Raw genomic sequence first — 18628 nt, 5'->3', positions numbered from 1 at the left:
CAGCAGTGTGTAATAGTATTGTGGTGCTATTTTTCAACAGGCCAGTGCTTGTCCACATGTAGTGTGTGTCTCTTTAAGTTGTCTGCGTGATGTTGATATACTCCTGTGGCCAGCAAAATCCCCATATCTGTCCCCGATAGAACATTATGGGACCAACATGGACGTTAACTCCATCCCACTGCCTGTATCCATGATTGCAATGTCCAGTTACAACAGTTGTGGATCACCTTTCTCAGGAGGGTATGCAGCAGCTTTACGACATCCTCCCGCACTGTCCAGGCCAGACAGGGTGCATTGCTGTGTTGATAAGTGGGCTCAAACTGATAAGTTCTGTGTAAATTTGACTCTGTTTTGTTATCACTGAAATAACATCGCATACCCTCTAAATTAGCTATGTTTCAATTTGTTTTCTCCCCACCTTCTGAGTGTCTCACTTTTTTTCAAGCAGTGTAATTTAAGACAGACATAAGTATATGAAAATGGGATGGCATAACACATTGCTATTCAACTATGCCCCTAAGAAAATTGTAAGATAATGGAGAAGAGCAGGTGCACTATTACACTGACTAGAATGTAAACTTAAAGATAGAATTATATTGTGTAACCTATACCGATGATGTAATACTAATTGACAAAAACATCACTGATGTGCTAAAGCAATTTGAAATATTAAGGGAGCAATCTAGGAAAATTGGACTAATAATTTCACCTGGGTAAAAAATTAATGGACGATACCAAAATGGCACTGGGTGAACTTATATAGGCAACAACATAGTATTCGGTGATACAGAGTTTAAATAATTAGGTGAAAAAGACCACTGAACATCATAATGAAAAGAAGGCATAGAATCCAGACTTCAGAAAATACAAACTGTCTCTCAGTTAACTAAAAGTATTTTTCCTGGAACTCTAAAATCTAACATTGCACAACAGTGATCAAATTAGAATTTCTTTATGCATGAGAGAGACTCTTTGTCCAACACAAGACATGAAAACAGCAAACTGAATTAGAAGAATGTAAAATTGTAGTAAAAATCTTAGGTCCAAGAATAAAAGTTGGAATACATCACACAGAACCCAGTGTGAAATCTCCAGGCAAATTCCTAAAAACTCTTGTTACAATGTGTCTCCAAAGAATCCAACTTGTGGGACATACAGAAAGAATGTATCCAAACAGGCAGCTCATTGGATTCCCACATACTTGAAAAATAAGATCCAACTGATGAAAACAAACAGGAAGAGACCTTACGAAATTGGAATCACCACATTTACAGTATTCTGATGTAGTGATGAGTCACACAGAGTGCAGTTTCACAGTAGCTTGATCGATGCTTGTACTTGTGTATGTAGTATATGCAAGTGTGTACAGCGTCTCTTCTGGTGTACTCACAATATGCTAATTTAGTGGCCGAGCAGTAAACCGGATCCCTACTCGGTTCCAGTGTGCTGTGCTAATTATTCTTCTTCACTATACATTTATGCTTGGAGCTGCAAGAGAGGCCATTTTCCGGATAGTGCCACAAAAACAACAAATTCTCAGATATCAGTTTAACTTAAACTCTTCAACATCATAGACAACATTTCACATTAATATGTTGCAGAACACTAGATTAGTGTAAAAAATTGCCAGAGTAAACATTGTTCTCCATGTGACAGATTGTCACCCGATGTCCAAAATCGATAAATTTTATATCTCTGCACAGAGAAGCAGCTGGTTGCTCATTGTCATCTGTGGTGCTAATCAATGGGTCGAGCTCGTTGCTGGCACAGCGCCACCTCAGAGTAAGTGGCCCCTCATCCCAGCAGGTGGCGATGTTTAAACACCCGTATAGCTCCCAAGACTTACTGTGTCTGTGGATAACTCCGTCTCTGCACAGAACTTCCCACATTTCCCACACAGTGGGCCCTTGTGTCTCTTACACACAATAAATCTTCAAACTTCTTTCATTGGCTAAGTTAAATTTCGAGTGTGACGTGCTATTTCGTAAAAAATAGCAAACGGTAGACATGGATGTTATTGTGACACTTTCCTAAGGCAACATTTGTGTATTACACTTGTAGAAGTGCACTGCAACATAAAACAGTAGTCCGTAAGTTCAAACAATGGAAACTACAGGTTGGAATATCAGCAGTGTAGGAAAAGATAGAGTGCTAATTACCATAAAGATGGCACGTTAAAATGCAGACAGGCACAGTTAAGACACTTACACATAAGCTTTTGGCCACAACCTTCATCAGAAAAAGAAATAGAAATACACACCATTCATTCACACAAGCAAGCACACCGCACACACACACATGACCACCAACTCAGACAGCTCAGGCCAGAATGCTAGCCTGTAAGTTTGCTACACAATAAAATAATTATTCTGAGCTACAAGAAAAATGGATTCAAAGAACTAAACTGCTTGAAGAAAAAAAAGGGAAGCTCCCTGAAGCAACGTAGTTTCACGAGTGTGCATACCAGTGGTAAATTATGAGAGTCGCAACTCTCTGAAATGGATAAAAAGGTCACCAGATTGCATTAGCTTTGTTTGTGTCTCGGATTGTTACCATGAATGGTAGGAGCTATAAGAGATGTGAAGAGCGTAAGATGTTGAGTGATCCCTGTGAAGGACACAGATGCCCTGTACTTCTGTGAGTCAGCACTATCAGCACGTAACAAAATTTGAAGGGGCCTAATTGTGTGTCTCCATTTGCCAGGCTGATTGAATTATGCAGTATGCAGATTTGTGAGACATTCAGATGTGGTAGTGTCCCCATGTTGGACTGCTTGGGTACATAAGGGCGGCTTGCTTGTCAGCAAGCTTCCGGTTGACCGTGTCTGACGAGCCCATGGGAGAATTGCTGCAAGTACGCCGAGCACATTGTAACCCTTTCACACCTGCACCTGTCATGTGATCAGCAGTGAGTCACATTCTACAAGACCCGCGATGACAGTTGTCAGTGAGTATGACAACGACATAGGGAGAGGGCGTTTGGGGCAGCATCGGATATGACTTCAGGTCACTCTGACAGCACAACAGTATGTCATGGACATCCTACATCCTCATTTGCTACCTCCATGTCCAACGGAGTTACAAGAGACAGAGCAGTGAAAACATATCCAGTTGTTGACTCACAAAACGGTTTTGAACTGTGACGCATGTAGTCTTAAGTGAATCATTCATACAAAAAGAAAAGAAGAGGAAGCTAAAGTCAGAATGTGAAAAAATTTGAGAATGGAATAGATATTTGAAGACTTCACACTTGAAACTCCCAGTTTTCCTATTGTGAAAGTGCCTTTGTGACCATATGCATTTCACTGATGATAAACTTTTTTTTCCCCCTGGGTCTTGGCTCCATATTTTTTCATCCGGTTGAGTCAGAATACTTGCATAGTATCTGTGAGGTATTGTTTCAGTCTTGCAAGCTAATCTAAAATACAATCCCTTTTGCATCCTAGAAAACAATGACCACTCTTTCTCTCCGATTAAGTCACCTTGGCTATTTTTGTGCAACTGCTGTTTCATTTCATCCACGGGAACAGATTGGTGCATAGAATCAGTTGTGTGTCAGATTGTCCCAAATTGTTTTTCACATTAGGTTGTAGTCAGGCTTCAACAGACATGCCACTCACTTTCTGGTATGGCCACGGCATCAACTGTTTTGCACATCTTTTTAATTACTGATCTTGCAATATCACACTGTGTTCTTTCTCAGCATTTTCATATTTGATTGTAATTCTAGGAAGTAGTTCATGAGTCATCTTACAGAGACATATGCCACATATGAATTCAGCCACCCATTCCTTAACTGTTGACTATGAAGGAACTCCCCCCATGAACCATGGACCTTACCGTTGGTGGGGAGGCTTGCGTGCCTCAGCGATACAGATGGCTGTACCGTAGGTGCAACCACAACGAAGGGGTTTCTGTTGAGAGGCCAGATAAACATGTGGTTCCTGAAGAGGGGCAGCAGCCTTTTCAGTAGTTGCAGGGGCAACAGTCTGGATGATTGACTGATCTGGCCATGTAACATTAACCAAAACACCTTGCTGTGCTGTTACTGCGAACGGCTGAAAGCAAGAGGAAACTACAGCCATAATTTTTCCCGAGGACATGCAGCTCTTCAACTTGACTAGAAGAAGAGATCGGTTGGTAGGACATGTTTTGAGGCATCAAGGGATCACAAATTTAGCATTGGAGGGCAGCGTGGAGGGTAAAAATTGTAGAGGGAGACCAAGAGATGAATACACTAAGCAGATTCAGAAGGATGTAGGTTGCAGTAGGTACTGGGAGATGAAGAAGCTTGCACAGGATAGAGTAGCATGGAGAGCTGCATCAAACCAGTCTCAGGACTGAAGACCACAACAACAACAACAACATGAAGGAACTGACTCTTAATAAGTAAGATGATGCCTGTAGAAAAGTACAACAAAACAGTAATCTCAAAAAAGGACAAGATAGACAGTACATTCTGCAGGACATATTCAAAGTGATTGGTAAAAGAGACTTGGTGTGTTAAATGCAGCTTTTGATTACATGATAATTGAATTGGATAGATAAACAACCTACTTGCTAAGTGGCGGCAGAACACACACATAAAAGAAGATTATAATTAGGCGAGCTTCAGAGCCAGTAGCTCATTCTTCAGGCAGAAGGGTTGAAGTGGAAGGAAGAGGGGTGAAGGATAGGTCTAGGAAAGAGGGTAGATTTTGAGAAAGTTACCCAGAACTGCAGATCAAGGGCTGACTTTCCAGATGGGATGTGATTCCACATCTACATACATACTCCACTAGCCACCATATGGTGCATGGCAGAAGGTACCCTGTCTCACTACAATAGTCTGAATAAAATTACTTGATAGTTGACATCAATCACTTGCTGCAACAATGTTGCCACATTGGCTACCAGCTACCGTTTGGTTACAGGTGACAACAAACAAGCAGCTCACTTCACAAATTATGTTAAATGTTTAACACAGAGCAATTTTTCTAGTGGCTGGTGCAAGGTATGTCAGAAATGTTGGATACTCTGTCGACTATTGATTTAAAGTGACCAGTGACTGAACTGGGGCAGACGACCCGTTTTGTATCTCTGACTGTAAACTTGTGTCCTAACCCAGCCGAGAAAATTGTGGTCAACAGTCTGCAGCAGTACTAATATCATGATCGCTTTGTTCATGGCAATTAAAGCTAACCCTTAAGGGTAAACTCACGACAACAAAAACTCAATTTCAGGGCTGAAAGCAAATTGAAATTTCTCCATGTCATTTGTTACCTGTAACTATCCTTACACTAGCTGCACATGCTGCCATGTTAGAAACCAGTGAACAGTCCATGTGGGCACTTGGTCGTGGATTATAGATGACTGAGGCAGATTCCAAATGAAGAAATAATGACAGGAAGAAAAATAAGACCAAATAGAACAGTCAAAACAATGATGAAAAATGATGCAGCAAATTATTAAAAATAAAAAAAAAAATATATTTAAACCAATTAATTGAATGAAAATAATAATCACACTCTTTTGGTTAGATTTAAAAATAAAAATTTTGCTACATTGATGAGATTCAAACCTACAACATGCTACATATTAGATTAATCTGCCAACCATTGTGCTATGCCACAGCACTGCATGAAGTATTTATATATGTGAATGTAGTGACCCAGTTGCAACTATGAATTGCAACCTTAAAAATTTCAGTTTCACGCAGTGTAGTGAAAAGCTTATCTAATGTAAGATGATCTCTGTGAATATGATAACTATATGTATGATACTGAATCACACCTTGTGCTGAGTTATTCAGTAGTGTTTGGTTAGTGCTATGAATGAAATGTGTGTCTTTCATTAGCATTGTTAATGTGTGTTGTTTTTGGTGTAGGTATCGCGTGTCATGAAATACATAATAAAAGTGTCGGGCTCGTAATTCGGGATACAAATACATCAAGAAAGAATGCTGAACCAGGAATTGGAAGTGACTGGCCAAGTTTGGTGGAGTTTGGCAACAGCAGACAGTTCAAGTGTGACGCTGACTACTCTTATTGGCGTTTGAAGTGCCAACTATCAAGTAATTTTATTTCAACTGTAGTCAGTTCCTTTCCCGTTCCATCTGCCAATTGAGTGAGGAAAAAGTGAATGTCTATATGCCTCTCTATGAGTCCTAATTTGTTGTCTCTTATCTTTGTGGTCCTTACGCATAATGTATGTTGGTGCAAGCAGAATTGTTCTGCAGTCAGCACAGTGTTCCTCAAAATCCCTCCAGGGATTCTCATTTGAGTTCCAGAAACATCTCCATAATACTTGTATGTTGTTGTTTCAACCTACTGTTAACAAATCTAGTATCCTGCCTCTGAATTACCTCAATGTCTGCTTTAATTCGACCCCTTGCGGATACCAGACACTCAAACTGTACTCAAGAAGAGATCACACTAGCATCCTATATGTGATGTCCATCACAGCTGAGCCACACTGTAGTAAAATCCACCCAACAAACAAAAGATGATTATTCGCCTTCCCTACCATGACCCTCACACGTTTGTTACATTTCATATCACATTGCAATGTTACGTCCAGATATTGAAACAATGTGACTTCTTCATTCATGACACTACTAATGCTGGATTCTGGCATTATGGATTTGTTTTTCCAACTCATCTGCAGTAACTTATATTTTTCTACATTTAGGGTTAGCTGTCATTTATCACACCAACTGGGAACTTTGTCCAGGTCATCTTTTATCCTCCTAAATCACTCAACGATGACACCTTCCATACACCACAACATCATCAGCAAACAACCACAGATTACTGTCCACTTTGTCCATCAAATCAGTTATGCACATAGAAAATATGAGTAATAGCGCTCCTATCACACATCCCTGGAACGATCCTAATGATACCCCAGTCACTGATGGACACTCACCGTCGGGATAATGTAGTGGGTTCTATTACTTCAGAAGTCTTTGAGCCACTCACATGTCTGGGAATGTATTCCATGTGCTTGTACCTTTGTTAAAAGTCTGCATTGAGTCATTATGTCAAATGCTTCTCGGAAATCAAGAAATATGGAATCTGGGTTTGTGAATTTTGTGATGGCAAAGTTAGAGGAGCAATGCATCTGCATTAAATTTTGTGTGAAACTCAAGAAAACCTTTACAGAGACACACCAAATGATGCTGGGAGCCTATAGCGATGAGTACTTAAGCCATACTCGGTGTTACATATTATTCACACGTTTTAAAAATGGCTTTACAAAAGTCAAACATGATCCTTGTTCAGGACGCTCTTAGATGTCCACTGATGATGCTTGTGTCAGGAACGTCAACGAAATTGTGTGTGCCAGTCGAAGATTCACTGTCCGAGAGATTGTAGAAGAATGTAACATTTCAATTGGATCATGTTATGAAATGACACAGCATCTTGGAATGCATTGTGTTGCCGTCAAGTTCATTCCACGCTCATGATTCAAGACCAAAAAAACTTTTTGGATCTTACAAATGAGACTGAGATGTTCCTTGTGAGAATAGTATGACCCCTGCAGACTTCTTTTTATTTCCAAAGGTGAAAAGGATGAAGTTTTGCAATGGTAGATGAGATAGAAGAAAATTCGCAGACGGCACTTTATGCGACCCAGCAAGATGTGTGTCAAGACTGCTCCTGGAAGTGGAAATGATATTGGGAGCAGTGTATCAATTTTGGAGTAGAGTATTTTGAAGGAGACAATCCATAGTAACTAAAAGATAAGCATAGAAAATTTTGTGGACAAAGTTCTGGAATTTTTTGAACAGACATTGTATGACAAAAGGGCATGCTGAGTTGCCCATGAGTGATGCTTTGTACTGATTTGTGGACATAAACTTATTGGTCTCTATGAAACTGATTAGATTCAAACCCAGAATATGTTCAAGAATTCTGCAGCAAACTGATGTTATGGGTATTGGTCTGTAATTTCGCGGGTCTGTTCTTTCGCCCTTCGTATATACAGGAGACGCCTCTGTATTTTTTCCCCAGTTGCTTAGGTCTTTCTGCTGGGTGAGAGATTCACAATAAATACAAGCTAAGTAAGGGTCCAGTGCCATATAGCACTCTTTGTAAAACCAAATTGAGATTCCATCTGCAACTGGTGACTTATTTGTTTTTAATTATTTCAGGTGTCAGGGATGCTTACGAGGGTGGTTTGAAAAGTTCTTGAAACAGAATAGAAAAAAAGTACTTATGTCACTGAAACTTTTTTGTTTTTCAATGTACCCTGCTTGTAGATTAATTCACTTGGTCCAACAGTGTTCCAATACCTTGATCCCATCTCGACAATGATTTTCCTCCAGGCCTACAAAATAGTTGTCAACTCAGGCTGTCAATTCTTAATTTAAGTGAATCTTCATCCACAAAGAAAAATTTTCAGTTTAGGGAAGAGGCACGTGTGGCAACAATTCATACCTTAGTTTGTGTAATTTTACCATGGCGATGGCACATGCGTGCGAGCGTGCATTGGCTTGATGCTAGATGACTTTCTTCCTTATTAAACCTGGCCTTTTTCTCATATCTTTTGTTGCAATTTGTCCAGAAGGTTAGCATAGTATTCTCCAGTAATTGTTTGCCCAGTGGGGAGATAAAGTACAAACAGAATCCCCTTCTCATCCCAGAACACTGATGCCATGATCTTCCCCGCTGAAGGAATTTGGTGGCGCATCCCAGAACACTGACGCCATGTCCTTCCCCGCTGAAGGAGTTTGGCGACGGAGATTCAGCATGTTTCCAATGCTTTGATTGTTGCTTTGTCTCTGGGGTATAGTAGTAAACCAAAGTTTCCTCGTGGTCACAAACCAGCACAAAAGTTCTTGTTTGTTTCTCCTAAAACAGGCCAAACAGTGTTGTGATATGTCCATTCTCATGTGTTTTTGACCCAGCATCAAGAGTCGCGGCACCCATCTTGTGAATACCTTTCAGATGACATCTGGCAAGCGTGAGCAATTTCATGCACTCTAAATTGGTGATCCTCCTTGATCATTATGCGCACTTTTGCAATGATTTCTAGAGTAGTGACACATCTTGGCTGACCTATTCATGGATGATCATCATCTAAGCTCTCCTGACCAAATTTAAATTCATTTATCCACTTGGCAACAGTTGAAGACAAAGGAGCAGAGCCCCTGGTGTATTCTGGAAATCGGCATGAATGTCCTTCGCTTTCATACCTATCTTTATGAAGTACTTCATCACTGCTTGAATCTCTACCCGTCCCCCCCCCCCCCCCCCCCCCTCCCCCGTCTTTGCAGATCACTACACAGGAACAACAACAGAGCCGTGTCACTGCCACAGCTCTCTTCCAAGAGCACTGACATGGCACATGTTTACAGGTGATTGTTGTTAGGTGTCTTTGTGCTATTGTCAAATGACGGTATGTTTATATGATTCTCTTGCATGAATTATTTCTTAAATGTAAAATTTAAAACATTTATCTCCTACTGCCACACCAGACTGGTCAAGTGACATGATGGAAACCTTTGACTCACTTAGTGATTTTACATAGGACAATAATTTCCCCTGCTTCTCAGCCAGATCTTTTGCTGAGGTATGACAGTGGTAGTAACCTTTCCTTGTTGCCATTTGGCATTCTCTTTTGAACCAAGAGTGCAGTAGCTTTTCCTTCCTCAGTATTTTCCGAATTTCATTGTTAAACCACAGTGGCTCTTTTGCATCCTTAATTCGTTTACTAGGTACAGACTTGTTGAGAGTGCAATTCACGATCTGTTTAAGCTTTGACCATAATCTCTCTACGTCCATCTTAATGGAACTAAGTGATGTCAGTTCTGTCTAAGTGAGATGCTAACATCTGCTTATCTGCTCTTTCTGGCATGAACGTTTTCCTAGCCTTCTTGACTGATTTATTAATTTTTGTAACCTTAGTTATTATGATGTTATCATGATTATTAATCCTCATTCTATGCTGAAGTCATTGATGATATCTGGCCTGTTTGTAACTACAAGGTCTAAGATATTTCCATTGCATGTGGCATGCCAAACTAGGTGCTCAAGACAATTTTTGAAAACCACATTCAAAAGTGCTTCACAAGATTGACTGCACCCCCTGCAATGAAGCCATAGGCTACCATCTATACTCAGTAGGCTAAATTAACCTCCAACTAGTATTGCATGATCTAGGTATTGACGTGCTACTGTCTGTAGACTTTCTGTGAATGGCTCCAAAACTGTCATAGCAGAACCGGGTGGCTGATTAAAACATTCATTAATTAACTTGATTTCACGTAGACTTGTTATATGCAACCAGATAACTTCACTGTCACAATCAGCTTTGACCTCAATAGAGACAATGGACACTCCCTCTCCTACAGTGTCTAACCTGCCTTTCCGATATATATTCCATTAATCACTAAATATGTCAGAGCTTTCTACTCTGGGTTTCAGCCAGCTCTCAGTCTCTGAGAATAATTTGAGTGCGAGACTTTCCTGGATGGCAGTAAATTCGAAAACTGTGTTACAAGTACTTTGACAACTGATAAAATTTTGACAATCTACACTGGAGTGAATTCAAAAGATAAACCTCAACCAACATTGAATGTATCTTGGTGATAAAGAGCCCAAATAAATAAATAGATGATTTTATTCCATTTCATCTGATTGAATGAAACACACACAGCATAACTACTCAGAAAACAACTATAGTGCTGATTACATTTACTATCATACATGTAGCACTCTGAGAACATTTCACCTTGTCATAGTAGTCCTGTGTTTTGGGACTAGGCAGTGCTTCATTTCACAAAGCGAAAGGAATGGCTTGTGTAAAAAAAAAAAAAAAAAAAAAAAAAAAAAAAAAAAAAAAAAAGAAGAGGAAATAGTGGTTGCTGGTGTTTTTAACACTATCATTCAATTTAGTTCCTATTGTGAACTTTGCAGCTAGGATATGTAAATGCTCTGAGACTGCTATTGATAATATCTTTATGAACAAATCTAGGGGAAAAAAGTCATATCACAAAACCAATAGTAAATGGACTATCTGATCACAACGTGCAGCATCCTGTGTTAAATGTTGAAACTTGTCAGGATAAAAAAAATATTAAATCTGAGTACAGGAGGATAATAAATAAGCCAGAAATTGAGGAATTCAGGAAATTGCTCAAAGACATGAACTGGAGAGATGTTTACCTGACTCAAATGGAAAATACAAAGCATTTATTAATAAAGTTACCTCCTCTTTTGAAAATTGTTTTCCCCTAAAGGTAACTCAAATCACACAGAAGTCAAAAGATAAACCATGGATTACACAAGGAATAAAGATATCATGTGGGGAAAAAGGAGACTGTATCTACTATCTAGGAACATTTCTGATATTAGCATTGTAATGCATTACAAAGAATACTGCAAAATATTGAATCAAGTAATCCAGAAATTGAAGTAACTTTATTAAGAGAAAAAGATAATTGTATCAACAAAATAAGAACTGTATGGGATATAGTGAAGACAGAGAGAAGTGGGGCCAAAAAGGAAGTAGAACAGATAGCTCTAAAAGTAAATGAGGCTTTGGTAACAAGTGCATGTAGTGTTGTAAATCTCTTAAGCAAGACTTAATTTTTGTTACTGACGGCTCGGGGTTATCAGGTTCAGTGAATGGTGCAATGGAGTATCTGGGACCAGTCTTTGAAGAACATTGTGTAGAACCTATTCGAGGAACTTTGAATTCCGACCATTGCTTCTCAGTATACTTACTCCTTAATGAAATTTGTTGCAAGTTACATATCTATATTTCCAACAAATAGCTCAATACATATTATCAATACTAGGAATAAGAACAATCTACATAAAGACCTAAAATCACTTATGTTGGTCCAAAAGGGGGTCCAATATTCAGGAACACACATTTTCAATAAATTACCAGCACCCATTAAAAACTTGGTTTCAGATAAAGCACAGTTTAAACAGAGTTTGAATGACTTTTTGATAGGCAATGCCTTCTACTCTGTAGATGAATATCCTAACAGAGACTGAAAGGCCAGCTTAAGTAAAAATATGTTAGATTTAAGTTTTGACAGCACTTGGTTGCAACAGTCAATATTAAGTATTTTGTGTATGATAAATTTATTAATAGTGCATAACAATGTTTCATTCTGACAGCGTATTAATTCTGTAAATATTAGCTTTTCCAGTTTACTGTATTGTATTCACCTATTTTGACAATCTCGTGACAAATGATCAGGGAAGTATTCATTATATTAAAATGTTTTGTGTTATACATTCTGACATGTTCCACACCCTCGAGAATCATCATATTTTTTCGGTGTATGTAACAAAAACTGAATCAAATCAAATCCAATCACCATCTCTCGTCATGTAATAACTTCACTTCTTCTTCTTCCCTTGTCGTCTCCTGTTTTTCCAGTACTCGTCCATCTCCTCCTCATGTTTTTCCCCCTTTATTCTATTCGTGTTGTTCTCAATCCCCTATTTCTTCTGCATTGAAAGCCTTTTATTTTTATTTACTTATTTTTTTTATTGAGGTGAGTCTCTACGGACTGCGTGGTAACAACCGACTTCACTCTAGTGTCCAGGTCTTGTTCTTGCTCCAGCTTTGACTTCCTGCCAGTATCTTCTGAGCCCCTCCAAGAAGTGCCTTTTTATGCTCTTCAGATAATGGTCCTCACTGTCTTTCGGATGTTGATGCCATGTTAAAACCTTGGTAGTTGGTCACCAATCTTCAAAATTTGTTCCTTTCAGGAATTTCTCTCTGAGATACCAATCTGCTTAAGATCTTTTTCACATTCTTTGAACCATCTCGGCCTCGTTTTCTTAGATAGGATGAAACTCCGTATTCTTTTTGTTAGTCAATCACCGTCCATTTTCATGAGATGACCATAAAATAACAATCATTTCTTTGTAATGGATGCTGTGATAGGTTCTGTCTCACTGCACGTGTCCTCATTTGCTCTCATTCGTCATTGTCCATCGACCCATCTATTACCTTAGGATTTTCCTTAATATCCTACACTCACGCTTTTCCAGCCACTCAGCTTGACCTTGTCTATTCGTGGTCAAAGTTTTGGATGCTTATAAGCCCTCAGGTTGTACAACTGTATTATAATGTTGGAACTTGGCCCATATACTCATAGACTTTTTGTTATAAGTATTCTTTGTCAGTTGGTATGCTTGGTCTAACTTCCTCATCCCGACAATTGCTTCTTCTTTTAATCCATTCTCCTGGTGGATGACTTCACCGAGATACCTGAAATTCTTAACTCATCCGATTTTTTCCCAGGTTGGTTATCTTCCATTCAGGTCCGTCACAGATGTTCGTCATATATTTTGTCTTTTGAATAGAGATCTGGAGTCTAACTTTTTTCATCAATTTCTGACAGCCTATTTATCTTGTTGATTGCTGACTCTATGTTGTTAGCAAAAATGGCCAGGTCAGCCGCAAAATCTAAGCAGTCAATGCACACCCCTTTGTTCTTAGGACCAAGTCTGAACCACTCTTCATTTGTTTCTTCTTGGGCTAATAACTTTCTCCACTCTCGAATGACCTTTTCCAAGACACAATTGAAAAGGAGAGGGATAGTCCATCTCCTCGTCTTATGTCCGTTCTGATTGTAAAGGGTTCAGATACCTCACCCATAAGTTTAATTTTCGACACTGTGTTAGCAAGAGTTTGTTTGATCAGCTTTCTTGATGTATTATCCACCCCAAACTTTTCCAAAATATTCATTAATGCATGTCAGTCGATGGAGTCATATACTTTCTGAAAATCAACAAACATGACCACATAGTTATTTCTTCCAATTTTTTTTTGTACCTCATGATGTTCTTCAGGTTAAAGATCTGTTCTGCGCAAGAATCACCCTTTTGGAAACCAGCTTGATAGTCCCCAATCAGTTGGTTACAATGATCTTCTATTCTATTCTGTATCACTTTCGAGAGAATCTTATATGGAACAGATACTAATGAGGTACCCCTATAGTTATTGACATTCTATTTATCACCTTTTTTGTGTAGACGATGGATTAAAGCTGACTGCCATTCAGTTGGTATCATCCTACCTCTCCAGATCTCCTCAAAAAGTTGGACTAGTATATCTAGAGTTTCATTATTTGCCAGCTTCAGTAGTTCCACCACTATTGAATCCTCTTCAGCTGCCTTATTATTCTTAAAGTTGTTGATGATCTCTTTGGTCTCCTCTTTACTAGATGGAGATGAGGGGTAGTTTGTGGATTGGGGCACATACAGCGAATCTTTCTTTCGGTTCATCACAATTAAGTAGGTTTTCAAAGTAACGAGACATTATCTTGCAGTTTTTTTGTTGGTCAGGCCGAGTGTGGTGTGCGTACTGTAAGACCTTCAGTGCACACACCATCAGATTATTTGACTTGTTGCTCTAACAAAGTAAGCGAGTGTCAGCAATATGTCTCGTGGTCTTATCATGGCGTATTTATCTTCTGCCATTAGGTCAGACGATAGAAATGCCACTTGCACGCTGAGAGTAGCAGATTGACGGTGACCAACTTTAAACAGAACTTGATTAGTTTTCACATACATTTATTAAAATAATAACAAATATAAAAATTACTTAACTTGATTCTGGATGCTATTTACAATTGACAATCTGAAGTTCCTTTGGTATTGATACATTAATCTTATTCTCACATATATCTCGGGTACTTGATGAAAGTGTCTATACATTTATCTTCATGGCAATGTACAGGAATATGGTAATCTTATTAGGCGCAAACTGAATCTTGACTATGGACTGGTACAGACAATTGTAGAACTCGTACAGACTGGTACAGACTATGCAGACTGGTACAGACTAATGCAGACTGGTGCAGACAAATGCAGACTGACTGGTCGAAGGTCTTTACACTCGTTATAATACTTCGCACGTTCATGTATCACTGCGCGAGTGTGATGCGCGAGGAGAAAGTGTTCTATCTTAGCAGCAATCTCATTGGCTGTGTTACATATTAATACGTGAATCGGCGGAAGCAGAATTTGGTCCGTCTCTGTGGCAGCGCCATCTCGTAGTGCGGAGATGGATGAGTGCTGCGCCTGCGCTGTTGTGCTTAGCGGGGCTCACTCTAGTGGGAAATTTGTGTACGCGCTGAATACGCGGAACTATGTACACAACACTGAGCTTTCCATTTTCGTCTCTAAAACAAAAACTAGGGGCTTGGTATCCTTTCAAATTCGATTTGAACGTCTGATAGAAGTCTCTGACATTGTTTATCTGGAAACGCTGATCGATCTGTTATAACTGCTGTTTCTCATGCAACTGCTTAGCCCTTCGTAGAGTTCTGGCTGCATATTTTCGAACTTCATGGAATACATCAAAATCATCAGGTCTCCTGGTAGAGTTCCACTTTTTCCATGCACTTGCTGTTTGGCCCACCACCTCACCACAAACCTCATTCCACCATGTATGATTCCTCTTTTTAGCTGTCAGGATTTTAGTATTAGCTGCTTGTTGGATCATGGAGTCAATGTCTGCCCATTTATGGGATTCAACTGTCAGTTACTGGTGGCATTGTTCCAATATGTTTTGATTGATTTTGAGCTTCGCAATATCATATTAATGAATTTTATTTCCAGTTTTCACGGTCTTATTGAGAGGGATGAAATTAATTTTGATCTTGGAGAGGTGATGATCCTTTTAAATTCAGTATTTTATCTGTAAAAAGGTTTCTTTCTATTATTTCTGATTGTTTGATGTTGTTTCTTTCTTATTTCTGTAATCCATGCTATCATTGATTCCTTCTTCCAGAACTACTCATTCAGTAGAGGTCTCTAAAAAAAGATTAATCTTCTTTTAGCCATTACTTCTGATATTTTCTCAAAATTTTTGTATATCTCCTCATTACTTCTCATTTTCCAGCCATCTGTAGCTTGTATTGCAACCATTATTTTCTAATAATGCTCCTTTGTGGAACCTCTGTTCTGTCCAGCTTATAGTTCATCATTAGGCATCCTCATCCATGTAAACATCCTGGTCATACCACTGTGGGATAGTGTTTAAATTTGTTTTTTTTAGTTGTACATTTCTTGTTGTAAATATCCTTTGTCAAACGATTTGCTCTCTCCAGTTTGCTGACTCTTGCATCTACTGTTAATTCTTCTAGTCCATTTTGTTGTACAGTTTGTCCAATATATTTAAATTTACTTCCTAATGCTATTTTACATTTTTGTTTTTCTAAGAGTGTTGATGCATTGTTTGAAATTGTCATCAATGTTGTTTTTTCGGCTGAAATTTTGGGACCAGCTCCCTTTGCTATTTCTTCCAAAAGATTTCTTTCAATAACTGTCTGCCAGATTTTTTGAAAGTATATCAGAATCATCTGCAGAAGCCAGGCAGTTTACCTTAATTCCATTTGTTTTTCATCCTAAAATTATTGGTTCAATTTTGTGATTTTTTTTTCTCCAAATTCCAGATACTTTCTATTTTTTCTAGAATGCAGTGTTGCAGTAAAGGTGATAAACTGTCCCCTTGTCTAACATCAGTTTTTATTTCAAATGGTTGAGATACTTCTCCCATAAATTTAGCTTCTGCCATCCTATTTGCTAGTGTTTTGAGGATTATGTTTGCTTTAACACAAAATTCTTTGATGATTTTACCTATAATTTCTCTGCCTACCAAATCAAATGTTTTCTTGAAACCTATACATGATACTATTATAGGTTTGGTGATTAACAGTATGTGGAGAATTATCGATTTTCTAATAAACATCTGTTCTGTGCAGGGTATTCCCTTTCTAGAGCTCCTTGAGATTCTCCCAGTTATTTGTCTAAAGTTTCTACAACTCTGTCCAGAGAATTTTTGATAATATTTTGTATACCACTGGCAGAAGTGAGGCATCTCTGCAATTGTTGACATTTTGTGTTTCCCCTTTTTTTCATAGCTGTGGATTAATGCTTTCCATAATCTCTTCAGCTTTCCAAATGTTCTCAAACAGCAGTTGTAGATCATTTGTGTGTTCTGACTATTTCAATAATTTTTCTGTAGTGGAGTCTTCATTTGTTGCTTTGAAGTGTTGGAATGATTTGATGGCTTCATGAATTTATTGTTCTGTTAGTGGAAAATCTTCCTCCAGATGTTGTGGGACTGCTATTATATATTGCTACAATGTGCTGTTATTATTATTGTTGTTGTTGTTGTGGTTGTTTGGTTGCCTGTTCTTCAGCACTATCTTTCTGTTTCGTTTATCTATTTGCCGCCATTTTAGCCCATTTACCGGTATTTTCAGCTTGTTTTTCACTTATTTGACCTTTTGGTGGCTCCTCTTGAAGAGATCTTATTTCTCAGCATTTAAAATTACATCATCTGCTGCTCTTTCGCAACTGAATTTCATCATGTCCATCTTCCTTGACTCAAGATCCTGAATTTTCATCCTTAATTCTTGAACAGTCTCATTTCTCTTTTTGTGTTTTCCAGATGAAGAAACTTTTGGTCCTCAAAGCTAAGATTAGTATCAGTTTTTTTATTTGTTTCTGCCTATGGCTGCTATATCTCTTTAGTTAGAATATTTTCTCTCTCTGTATTTGATTATAGTCTAAGTCTGAATATTTTTATAAGTACATTTATTGCTGTAGCAATGAGTAAAATAAATTGTATTGCACTGCCTGTAGCATGTAGCACCATTTTGACTGTTAGTCCTCTTGCTGTACAAAAAGTAGCTTTGATGATTACTTAATGCAAGTATTTTGTAAGAGCTGTGGAATGGTTAGTATCTGTTTATATTTTTCTGATTAATTCAAGCTCGTCAATGCACATCCTCTGTTAAGGAAATATTTGAACTGAATTTACTGTGTGTTAAATATAAGCAGTGGATCCATTGGGGTAGTCTTTTTGGTAGAAATATGTCAAGGTGAACAAAACTGGAGATGAAATTTCCTGGCAGATTAAAACTGTTTGCCCGACCGAGACTCGAACTCGGGACCTTTGCCTTTCGCAGGCAAGTGCTCTACCAAAGCACGACTCACATCCGGTACTCACAGCTTTACTTCTGCCAGTACCTCGTTTCCGCTGCAGAGTGAAAATCTCATTCTGAAAACAGGAGATGGTGAAGGAAGAGAGGGAAAAGATCAACATTTGCTTCTCATCAGCAATATAACTGGGTTGCAACATTCAGTGAAAATTATCTGTGACAGGAAGTTGTCAGAAATACATTTTTTGAAGAAACTTTATGTTTGTATAAGCATTTATTAAATTTAAAAAGTTGGATTTCATCTGTTAATACAAAAGATAATGTTTTGCATTGCAGGCATGCTAAACCTGTCAAAGATGAAGAATCGGCCAATGATTCTTATTGGAGGATAACAGTGTGTATAACTTAAACTTGAGATTCTTGAAAATAAAGCTAGTCAGTATTTCTTAACAGTACTGATTTAAATACATCTAAAGATCGCTGTTACCTAAATGAAAGTTGACGAGCAAAGTCTTAGTGGACATTTGTATAAAATTGTCATAGGTGTTATTTACAAGAAGAGTAAATAGTTTCAATAGGAATGTGGTGAGACATTTAACAAATGTCATGACCACACATTAATAGGACCTTATAACACTACCATTATGATATTAGTATGCTTTTACGTAAATAACAGAAACCCTGTCTCTATGTTGCCACGTATAACCCTCTTACTAAAATT

At 38.4% G+C, this 18628-nt stretch overlaps 1 protein-coding gene across 1 annotated transcript in view; it reads left to right on the top strand.

The window, feature by feature from the left end:
• Window positions 1–18299, top strand: part of LOC124580513 (molybdenum cofactor biosynthesis protein 1-like) — a 60371-nt gene extending 42072 nt beyond the window's left edge. Inside the window, exon 7 of the mRNA XM_047131261.1 lies at window positions 18244–18299. Coding sequence (XP_046987217.1) covers window positions 18244–18299 — 56 coding nt within the window. The remainder of the gene's footprint in view (window positions 1–18243) is intronic.
• The last annotated feature ends 329 nt before the right edge of the window (window positions 18300–18628 follow it).

Source organism: Schistocerca americana, unplaced genomic scaffold, assembly GCF_021461395.2.
Source record: "Schistocerca americana isolate TAMUIC-IGC-003095 unplaced genomic scaffold, iqSchAmer2.1 HiC_scaffold_33, whole genome shotgun sequence".
Classification (NCBI taxonomy): domain Eukaryota; kingdom Metazoa; phylum Arthropoda; class Insecta; order Orthoptera; family Acrididae; genus Schistocerca; species Schistocerca americana.
Note: the sequence above shows the minus strand (reverse complement) of the source record. Positions and strands in the feature narration are given on the sequence as shown.